Below are 13,907 nucleotides of genomic sequence, written 5' to 3' on the forward strand. Positions count from 1 at the left end.
ATTATGTTGTTATAATGTATTATGTTATAATGTATTATGATGTTATAATGTATTATGATGTTATAATGTATTATGTTATAATGTATTATGTTATAATGTAGTATGATGTTATAATGTATTATGTTGTTATAATGTATTATGATGTTATAATGTATTATGATGTTATAATGTATTATGATGTTATAATGTATTATGATGTTATAATGTATTATGTTGTTATAATGTATTATGTTATAATGTATTATGATGATGTTATAATGTATTATGATGATGTTATAATGTATTATGATGTTATAATGTATTATGTTATAATGTATTATGATGTTATAATGTATTATGTTGTTATAATGTATTATGTTGTTATAATGTATTATGATATTGTTATAATGTATTATTATGATGTTATAATGTATTATGTTGTTATAATGTATTATGTTGTTATAATGTATTATGTTGTTATAATGTATTATGATGTTGTTATAATGTATTATGTTATAATGTATTATGTTATAATGTATTATGTTATAATGTATTATGATGTTATAATGTATTATGATGTTATAATGTATTATGATGTTATAATGTATTATGATGTTCTAATGTATTATGATGTTATAATGTATTATGATATAATGTATTATGATGTTATAATGTATTATGTTATAATGTATTATGTTATAATGTATTATGTTATAATGTATTATGATGTTATAATGTATTATGTTATAATGTATTATGATGTTATAATGTATTATGATGTTATAATGTATTATGATGTTCTAATGTATTATGATGTTATAATGTATTATGATATAATGTATTATGATGTTATAATGTATTATGTTATAATGTATTATGTTATAATGTATTATGTTATAATGTATTATGATGTTATAATGTATTATGTTATAATGTATTATGTTATAATGTATTATGATGTTATAATGTATTATGATGTTATAATGTATTATGATGTTATAATGTATTATGATGTTCTAATGTATTATGATGTTATAATGTATTATGATATAATGTATTATGATGTTATAATGTATTATGTTATAATGTATTATGTTATAATGTATTATGTTATAATGTATTATGATGTTATAATGTATTATGTTATAATGTATTATGATGTTATAATGTATTATGATGTTATAATGTATTATGTTATAATGTATTATGTTATAATGTAGTATGATGTTATAATGTATTATGTTGTTATAATGTATTATGATGTTATAATGTATTATGATGTTATAATGTATTATGATGTTATAATGTATTATGTTGTTATAATGTATTATGTTGTTATAATGTATTATGATGTTGTTATAATGTATTATGATGTTATAATGTATTATAATGTTATAATGTATTATGATGATGTTATAATGTATTATGTTATAATGTATTATGATGATGTTATAATGTATTATGATGATGTTATAATGTATTATGATGTTATAATGTATTATGTTATAATGTATTATGTTGTTATAATGTATTATGTTGTTATAATGTATTATGTTATAATGTATTATGATGATGTTATAATGTATTATGATGTTATAATGTATTATGATGTTATAATGTATTATGTTATAATGTATTATGATGTTGTTATAATGTATTATGATGTTATAATGTATTATAATGTTGTTATAATGTATTATGATGTTATTATGTATTATGATGATGTTATAATGTATTATGTTATAATGTATTATGATGATGTTATAATGTATTATGATGATGTTATAATGTATTATGATGTTATAATGTATTATGTTATAATGTATTATGTTATAATGTATGATGTTATAATGTATTATGTTGTTATAATGTATTATGATGATGTTATAATGTATTATGATGTTATAATGTATTATGATGTTATAATGTATTATGTTATAATGTATTATGATGTTGTTATAATGTATTATGATGTTATAATGTATTATAATGTTGTTATAATGTATTATGATGTTATAATGTATTATGATGATGTTATAATGTATTATGTTATAATGTATTATGTTGTTATAATGTATTATGTTATAATGTATTATGTTATAATGTATTATGTTATAATGTATTATGTTGTTATAATGTATGATGTTATAATGTATTATGTTGTTATAATGTATTATGATGTTGTTATAATGTATTATGATGTTATAATGTATTATGTTATAATGTATTATGATATTGTTATAATGTATTATGATGATGTTATAATGTATTATGATGTTGTTATAATGTATTATGTTATAATGTATTATGTTATAATGTATTATGTTGTTATAATGTATTATGATGTTATAATGTATTATGATGTTATAATGTATTATGATGTTATAATGTATTATGATGTTATAATGTATTATGTTATAATGTATTATGATGTTATAATGTATTATGTTGTTGTTATAATGTATTATGATGTTATAATGTATTATGTTGTTATAATGTATTATGATGTTATAATGTATTATGATGTTATAATGTATTATGATGTTGTTATAATGTATTATGATGTTATAATGTATTATGATGTTATAATGTATTATGATGTTATAATGTATTATGATGTTATAATGTATTATGTTATAATGTATTATGATGTTATAATGTATTATGATGATGTTATAATGTATTATGTTATAATGTATTATGTTATAATGTATTATGCTGTTATAATGTATTATGTTGTTATAATGTATTATGATGTTATAATGTATTATGATGATATAATGTATTATGATGTTGTTATAATGTATTATGATGTTATAATGTATTATAATGTTGTTATAATGTATTATGATGTTATAATGTATTATGATGATGTTATAATGTATTATGTTATAATGTATTATGATGATGTTATAATGTATTATGATGATGTTATAATGTATTATGATGTTATAATGTATTATGTTATAATGTATTATGCTGTTATAATGTATTATGTTGTTATAATGTATTATGTTGTTATAATGTATTATGTTGTTATAATGTATTATGATGATGTTATAATGTATTATGATGTTATAATGTATTATGATGTTATAATGTATTATGTTATAATGTATTATGATGTTATAATGTATTATGATATAATGTATTATGATGTTGTTATAATGTATTATGATGTTATAATGTATTATAATGTTGTTATAATGTATTATGATGTTATAATGTATTATGATGATGTTATAATGTATTATGTTATAATGTATTATGATGATGTTATAATGTATTATGATGATGTTATAATGTATTATGATGTTATAATGTATTATGTTATAATGTATTATGTTGTTATAATGTATTATGTTGTTATAATGTATTATGATGTTATAATGTATTATGATGTTATAATGTATTATGATGATGTTATAATGTATTATGTTATAATGTATTATGTTGTTATAATGTATTATGTTATAATGTATTATGTTATAATGTATTATGTTATAATGTATTATGTTGTTATAATGTATTATGATGTTGTTATAATGTATTATGATGTTATAATGTATTATGTTATAATGTATTATGATGTTATAATGTATTATGTTATAATGTATTATGATATTGTTATAATGTATTATGATGATGTTATAATGTATTATGATGTTGTTATAATGTATTATGTTATAATGTATTATGTTATAATGTATTATGTTGTTATAATGTATTATGATGTTATAATGTATTATGATGTTATAATGTATTATGATGTTATAATGTATTATGTTATAATGTATTATGATGTTATAATGTATTATGATGTTATAATGTATTATGTTATAATGTATTATGATATAATGTATTATGATATAATGTATTATGTTGTTATAATGTATTATGTTATAATGTATTATGTTATAATGTATTATGTTATAATGTATTATGTTATAATGTATTATGTTATAATGTATTATGTTATAATGTATTATGATATAATGTATTATGTTGTTATAATGTATTATGTTGTTATAATGTATTATGTTATAATGTATTATGTTATAATGTATTATGTTATAATGTATTATGTTATAATGTATTATGTTATAATCTATTATGATATTGTTATAATGTATTATGTTATAATGTATTATGTTATAATGTATTATGTTATAATGTATTATGATATAATGTATTATGTTGTTATAATGTATTATGTTATAATGTATTATGTTATAATGTATTATGTTATAATGTATTATGTTATAATGTATTATGTTATAATGTATTTTGTTATAATCTATTATGATATTGTTATAATGTATTATGTTATAATGTATTATGTTATAATGTATTATGTTATAATGTATTATGATGTTATAATGTATTATGTTATAATGTATTATGTTGTTGTTATAATGTATTATGATGTTATAATGTATTATGTTATAATGTATTATGTTATAATGTATTATGTTATAATGTATTATGTTATAATGTATTATGTTATAATGTATTATGTTGTTATAATGTATTATGTTATAATGTATTATGTTGTTATAATGTATTATGTTATAATGTATTATGTTATAATGTATTATGTTATAATGTATTATGTTATAATGTATTATGTTGTTATAATGTATTATGTTATAATGTATTATGTTATAATGTATTATGTTATAATGTATTATGTTATAATGTATTATGTTATAATCTATTATGATATTGTTATAATGTATTATGTTATAATGTATTATGTTATAATGTATTATGTTATAATGTATTATGATATAATGTATTATGTTGTTATAATGTATTATGTTATAATGTATTATGTTATAATGTATTATGTTATAATGTATTATGTTATAATGTATTATGTTATAATCTATTATGATATTGTTATAATGTATTATGTTATAATGTATTATGTTATAATGTATTATGTTATAATGTATTATGATGTTATAATGTATTATGTTATAATGTATTATGTTGTTGTTATAATGTATTATGATGTTATAATGTATTATGTTATAATGTATTATGTTATAATGTATTATGTTATAATGTATTATGTTATAATGTATTATGTTATAATGTATTATGTTGTTATAATGTATTATGTTATAATGTATTATGTTATAATGTATTATGTTATAATGTATTATGTTATAATGTATTATGTTGTTATAATGTATTATGTTATAATGTATTATGTTATAATGTATTATGTTATAATGTATGATGTTATAATGTATTATGTTATAATCTATTATGATATTGTTATAATGTATTATGTTATAATGTATTATGTTATAATGTATTATGTTATAATCTATTATGATATTGTTATAATGTATTATGATGATGTTATAATGTATTATGTTGTTATAATGTATTATGTTGTTATAATGTATTATGATGTTATAATGTATTATGTTGTTATAATGTATTATGTTATAATGTATTATGTTATAATGTATTATGTTGTTATAATGTATTATGTTATAATGTATTATGTTGTTATAATGTATTATGATGTTATAATGTATTATGTTATAATGTATTATATTGTTATAATGTATTATGATGATGTTATAATGTATTATGTTATAATGTATTATATTGTTATAATGTATTATGATGATGTTATAATGTATTATGTTATAATGTATTATGATGTTATAATGTATTATGTTATAATGTATTATGTTGTTATAATGTATTATGTTATAATGTATTATGTTGTTATAATGTATTATGTTATAATGTATTATGATGTTATAATGTATTATGTTATAATGTATTATGTTATAATGTATTATGATGTTATAATGTATTATGTTATAATGTATTATGTTGTTATAATGTATTATGTTGTTATAATGTATTATGTTATAATGTATTATGTTGTTATAATGTATTATGTTATAATGTATTATGATGTTATAATGTATTATGTTATAATGTATTATGATGTTGTTATAATGTATTATGATGTTATAATGTATTATGTTATAATGTATTATGATGTTGTTATAATGTATTATGATGTTGTTATAATGTATTATGTTATAATGTATTATGTTATAATGTATTATGATGTTATAATGTATTATGTTATAATGTATTATGTTATAATGTATTATGATGTTATAATGTATTATGATGTTGTTATAATGTATTATGTTATAATGTATTATGATGTTATAATGTATTATGTTATAATGTATTATGTTATAATGTATTATGTTGTTATAATGTATTATGTTATAATGTATTATGTTATAATGTATTATGATGTTATAATGTATTATGATGTTATAATGTATTATGTTATAATGTATTATGTTATAATGTATTATGATGTTATAATGTATTATGTTATAATGTATTATGTTATAATGTATTATGATGTTATAATGTATTATGTTATAATGTATTATGTTATAATGTATTATGTTATAATGTATTATGATGTTATAATGTATTATGTTATAATGTATTATGTTATAATGTATTATGATGTTATAATGTATTATGATGTTATAATGTATTATGATGTTATAATGTATTATGATGTTCTAATGTATTATGATGTTATAATGTATTATGATATAATGTATTATGATGTTATAATGTATTATGTTATAATGTATTATGTTATAATGTATTATGTTATAATGTATTATGATGTTATAATGTATTATGTTATAATGTATTATGTTATAATGTATTATGATGTTATAATGTAGTATGATGTTATAATGTATTATGATGTTATAATGTATTATGATGTTATAATGTATTATGATGTTATAATGTATTATGATGTTATAATGTATTATGATGTTATAATGTATTATGTTATAATGTATTATGATATAATGTATTATGATGTTATAATGTATTATGATGTTATAATGTATTATGTTGTTATAATGTATTATGATGTTATAATGTATTATGATATAATGTATTATGATGTTGTTATAATGTATTATGATGTTATAATGTATTATGATGTTATAATGTATTATGATGTTATAATGTATTATGATGTTATAATGTATTATGATGTTATAATGTATTATGATGTTATAATGTATTATGATGTTATAATGTATTATGTTGTTATAATGTATTATGATGTTATAATGTATTATGATATAATGTATTATGATGTTGTTATAATGTATTATGATGTTATAATGTATTATGATGTTATAATGTATTATGATGTTATAATGTATTATGATGTTATAATGTATTATGATGTTATAATGTATTATGATGTTATAATGTATTATGATGTTATAATGTATTATGTTATAATCTATTATGATATTGTTATAATGTATTATTATGTTGTTATAATGTATTATGTTATAATGTATTATGATATTGTTATAATGTATTATGATGTTATAATGTATTATGATGTTGTTATAATGTATTATGTTATAATGTATTATGATGATGTTATAATGTATTATGTTATAATGTATTATGTTATAATGTATTATGTTATAATGTATTATGTTATAATGTATTATGATGTTATAATGTATTATGTTATAATGTATTATGTTGTTATAATGTATTATGTTATAATGTATTATGTTATAATGTATTATGTTGTTATAATGTATTATGTTGTTATAATGTATTATGTTATAATGTATTATGTTATAATGTATTATGTTGTTATAATGTATTATGATGTTGTTATAATGTATTATGATGTTATAATGTATTATGTTATAATGTATTATGTTGTTATAATGTATTATGTTGTTATAATGTATTATGATGTTATAATGTATTATGTTATAATGTATTATGTTATAATGTATTATGATGTTATAATGTATTATGATGTTGTTATAATGTATTATGTTATAATGTATTATGATGTTATAATGTATTATGTTATAATGTATTATGTTATAATGTATTATGTTGTTATAATGTATTATGTTATAATGTATTATGTTATAATGTATTATGATGTTATAATGTATTATGATGTTATAATGTATTATGTTATAATGTATTATGTTATAATGTATTATGATGTTATAATGTATTATGATGTTATAATGTATTATGTTATAATGTATTATGTTATAATGTATTATGATGTTATAATGTATTATGTTATAATGTATTATGTTATAATGTATTATGTTATAATGTATTATGATGTTATAATGTATTATGTTATAATGTATTATGTTATAATGTATTATGATGTTATAATGTATTATGATGTTATAATGTATTATGATGTTATAATGTATTATGATGTTCTAATGTATTATGATGTTATAATGTATTATGATATAATGTATTATGATGTTATAATGTATTATGTTATAATGTATTATGTTATAATGTATTATGTTATAATGTATTATGATGTTATAATGTATTATGTTATAATGTATTATGTTATAATGTATTATGATGTTATAATGTAGTATGATGTTATAATGTATTATGATGTTATAATGTATTATGATGTTATAATGTATTATGATGTTATAATGTATTATGATGTTATAATGTATTATGATGTTATAATGTATTATGTTATAATGTATTATGATATAATGTATTATGATGTTATAATGTATTATGATGTTATAATGTATTATGTTGTTATAATGTATTATGATGTTATAATGTATTATGATATAATGTATTATGATGTTGTTATAATGTATTATGATGTTATAATGTATTATGATGTTATAATGTATTATGATGTTATAATGTATTATGATGTTATAATGTATTATGATGTTATAATGTATTATGATGTTATAATGTATTATGATGTTATAATGTATTATGTTGTTATAATGTATTATGATGTTATAATGTATTATGATATAATGTATTATGATGTTGTTATAATGTATTATGATGTTATAATGTATTATGATGTTATAATGTATTATGATGTTATAATGTATTATGATGTTATAATGTATTATGATGTTATAATGTATTATGATGTTATAATGTATTATGATGTTATAATGTATTATGTTATAATCTATTATGATATTGTTATAATGTATTATTATGTTGTTATAATGTATTATGTTATAATGTATTATGATATTGTTATAATGTATTATGATGTTATAATGTATTATGATGTTGTTATAATGTATTATGTTATAATGTATTATGATGATGTTATAATGTATTATGTTATAATGTATTATGTTATAATGTATTATGTTATAATGTATTATGTTATAATGTATTATGATGTTATAATGTATTATGTTATAATGTATTATGTTGTTATAATGTATTATGTTATAATGTATTATGTTATAATGTATTATGTTGTTATAATGTATTATGTTGTTATAATGTATTATGTTATAATGTATTATGTTATAATGTATTATGTTGTTATAATGTATTATGATGTTGTTATAATGTATTATGATGTTATAATGTATTATGTTATAATGTATTATGTTGTTATAATGTATTATGTTGTTATAATGTATTATGATGTTATAATGTATTATGTTATAATGTATTATGTTGTTATAATGTATTATGATGTTGTTATAATGTATTATGATGTTATAATGTATTATGTTGTTATAATGTATTATGTTATAATGTATTATGTTATAATGTATTATGTTATAATGTATTATGATGTTATAATGTATTATGATGTTATAATGTATTATGTTATAATGTATTATGATGTTATAATGTATTATGTTGTTATAATGTATTATGATGTTATAATGTATTATGATGTTATAATGTATTATGATGTTATAATGTATTATGATGTTGTTATAATGTATTATGATGTTATAATGTATTATGATGTTATAATGTATTATGATGTTATAATGTATTATGTTATTATAATGTATTATGATGTTGTTATAATGTATTATGATGTTATAATGTATTATGTTGTTATAATGTATTATGTTATAATGTATTATGTTATAATGTATTATGTTATAATGTATTATGATGTTATAATGTATTATGATGTTATAATGTATTATGTTATAATGTATTATGATGTTATAATGTATTATGTTGTTATAATGTATTATGATGTTATAATGTATTATGATGTTATAATGTATTATGATGTTATAATGTATTATGATGTTGTTATAATGTATTATGTTGTTATAATGTATTATGATGTTATAATGTATTATGTTGTTATAATGTATTATGATGTTGTTATAATGTATTATGATGTTATAATGTATTATGTTATAATGTATTATGTTGTTATAATGTATTATGTTGTTATAATGTATTATGTTATAATGTATTATGTTGTTATAATGTATTATGTTATAATGTATTATGTTGTTATAATGTATTATGTTATAATGTATTATGTTATAATGTATTATGTTGTTATAATGTATTATGTTATAATGTATTATGTTGTTATAATCTATTATGATATTGTTATAATGTATTATGATGATGTTATAATGTATTATGTTATAATGTATTATGTTGTTATAATGTATTATGTTATAATGTATTATGTTGTTATAATGTATTATGATGTTATAATGTATTATGTTATAATGTATTATGTTATAATGTATTATGTTATAATGTATTATGTTATAATGTATTATGATGTTGTTATAATGTATTATGATGTTATAATGTATTATGATGTTGTTATAATGTATTATGATGTTATAATGTATTATGTTATAATGTATTATGTTGTTATAATGTATTATGATGTTATAATGTATTATGTTGTTATAATGTATGATGTTATAATGTATTATGTTATAATGTATTATGTTGTTGTTATAATGTATTATAATGTTATAATGTATTATGTTATAATGTATTATGATGTTATAATGTATTATGTTATAATGTATTATGATGTTATAATGTATTATGTTATAATGTATTATGTTATAATGTATTATGATGTTATAATGTATTATGTTGTTATAATGTATGATGTTATAATGTATTATGTTGTTATAATGTATTATGATGTTATAATGTATTATGATGTTATAATGTATGATGTTATAATGTATTATGTTATAATGTATTATGTTGTTGTTATAATGTATTATAATGATGTTATAATGTATTATGATGTAATGTCCTAATATTGTCCCATAATGATCCTGAGTAAATAACAGCCCATTCCATTGAATAACTTATTGACAAACCACTGGAAGTGTATTGACAACGCTGAGAGTTAATCACATCATCAGACATACTGACTGATACCAGACCGTCTATACATCAGGTCCATGCTTCTACCTGGAATATAATAGAGACTAACCATACTACTGACTGATACCAGACCAACATCAGGTCCATGCTGCTACCTGGAATATAATAGAGACTAACCATACTACTGACTGATACCAGACCGTCTATACATCAGGTCCATGCTGCTACCTGGAATATAATAGAGACTAACCATACTACTGACTGATACCAGACAGTATATACATCAGGTCCATGCTGCTACCTGGAATATAATAGAGACTAACCATACTACTGACTGATACCATACCGTCTATACATCAGGTCCATGCTGCTACCTGGAATATAATAGAGACTAACCATACTACTGACTGATACCAGACCAACATCAGGTCCATACTGCTACCTGGAATATAATAGATACTAACCATACTACTGACTGATACCAGACCAACATCAGGTCCATGCTGCTACCTGGAATATAATAGATACTAACCATACTACTGACTGATACCAGACCGTCTCAACATCAGGTCCATGCTGCTACCTGGAATATAATAGAGACTAACCATACTACTGACTGATACCAGACCGTCTCAACATCAGGTCCATGCTGCTACCTGGAATATAATAGATACTAACCATACTACTCACTGATACCAGACCGTCTCAACATCAGGTCCATGCTGCTACCTGGAATATAATAGATACTAACCATACTACTGACTGATACCAGACCAACATCAGGTCCATGCTGCTACCTGGAATATAATAGATACTAACCATACTACTGACTGATACCAGACCGTCTCAACATCAGGTCCATGCTGCTACCTGGAGCTAGTATGTCTCACCTGTGTCCATCTCGTCCACACTGTTGAGGAAGTCGTCAGGGGTCCGGGGGACACTGTAGCTGCTCATACTCAGACCGCTGTCTGTGCTCTCGTCCCTGGAGTGGTAGGTCCCACTGTGGACACAAGAGACAGGACACATCAAATGTTATTATTTTATAATGTAATGTTAAACCTCACAGTAGTTATCTATAATGAAATCTGCTGAGAGAGAGAGAGAGGGAGGACTGATGAGAGGGAGGACTGATGAGGGGAAAAGAGATCAGGGAGGGGAGGGGAGGGGCATTGAGAGGCATCCCCTCTCCCCACTGGGATTCTCTGCCTCTAACCCTATTACAGGGGTCACTGGCTGCTGGTTACTGGCTTACTGGTGCTCTTTCATGCCGTCCCTAGGAGGGGTGCGTCACTTGAGTGGGTTGAGTCAAGTCACTGACAAGGTCTTCCTGTCTGGGTTGACGCCCCCCACGGGTTTGTGCTGTGGCAGAGATCTTTGTGGGCTATACTCGGCCTTGTCTCAGGATTGTAAGTTGGTGGTTGAAGATATCCCTCTAGTGGTGAGGGGGCTGTGCTTTGGCAAAGTGGGCGGGGTTATATCCTTCCTGTTTGGGCCTGTCCGGGGGTATCATCGGATGGGGCCACAGTGTCTCCTGACCCCTAAGTTTGCTCTCTCTAATTCTCTTTCTCTTATTCTTTCTCTCTCTCGGAGGACCTAAGCCCTAGGACCATGCCTCAGGACTACCTGGCATGATGACTCCTTTCTGTCCCCAGTCCACCTGGCCGTGCTGCTGCTCCAGTTTCAACTGTTCTGCCTGCGGCTACGGAACCCTGACCTGATCACCGGACGTGCTACCTGTCCCAGACCTGCTGTTTTCAACTCTCCAGAGACAGCAGGAGCAGTAGAGATACTCTTAATGATCGGCTATGAAAAGCCAACTGACATTTACTCCTGAGGTGCTGACTTGCTGCACCCTCAACAACTACTGTGATTATTATTATTTGACCATGCTGGTCATTTATGAACATTTGAACATCTTGGCCATGTTCTGTTATAATCTCCACCCGGCACAGCCAGAAGAGGACTGGCCACCCCTCATAGCCTGGTTCCTCTCTAGGTTTCTTCCTAGGTTCTAGCCTTTCTAGGGAGTTTTTCCTAGCCACCGTGCTTCTACACCTGCATTGCTTGCTGTTTGGGGTTTTAGGCTGGGTTTCTGTACAGCACTTTGAGATATCAGCTGATGTAAGAAGGGCTTTATATATACATTTGATTTGATTTGATTGAGCCGGGGCAGGGGAGTGACACCAGACGGGCCTGTCTACTGACACGAATCACACGTGTGCAAGGGCTGTTTGGTATTGGTTGGCTGTCTAGTCAGCCTGGCTCTCATTGGCTCGCTGCCCTATCCATTTAGCTCTCATTGGCTGGTTGTGTATTCAGTCGTGCACTCATTCGCTGGCTGTAAGGAACAGCCTATTCTTTAAGTAGAGGATCTAGAGTCCAGGGTTGTTCCTGCTCTTTAAGTAGAGGTTCTAGAGTCCAGGGTTGTTCCTGCTCTTTAAGTAGAGGATCTAGAGTCCAGGGTTGTTCCTGCTCTTTAAGTAGAGGATCTAGAGTCCAGGGTTGTTCCTGCTCTTTAAGTAGAGGTTCTAGAGTCCAGGGTTGTTCCTGCTCTTTAAGTAGAGGTTCTAGAGTCCAGGGTTGTTCCTGCTGTTTAATTAGAGGATCTAGAGTCCAGGGTTGTTCCTGCTCTTTAAGTAGAGGATCTAGAGTCCAGGGTTGTTCCTGCTCTTTAAGTAGAG

The 13,907-nt window shown here is 22.0% G+C and overlaps 1 protein-coding gene across 1 annotated transcript in view; it reads right to left on the bottom strand.

Annotated features, from left to right (window-relative positions):
• Positions 1 to 13,907, bottom strand: part of LOC129813326 (transcriptional coactivator YAP1-like) — a 142,701-nt gene that overhangs the window by 11,867 nt on the left and 116,927 nt on the right. The window contains exon 7 of the mRNA XM_055865686.1: positions 12,114 to 12,226. Coding sequence (XP_055721661.1) covers positions 12,114 to 12,226 — 113 coding nt within the window. The remainder of the gene's footprint in view (positions 1 to 12,113; positions 12,227 to 13,907) is intronic.

This window comes from Salvelinus fontinalis, chromosome 16 (assembly GCF_029448725.1).
Source record: "Salvelinus fontinalis isolate EN_2023a chromosome 16, ASM2944872v1, whole genome shotgun sequence".
Taxonomy (NCBI): domain Eukaryota; kingdom Metazoa; phylum Chordata; class Actinopteri; order Salmoniformes; family Salmonidae; genus Salvelinus; species Salvelinus fontinalis.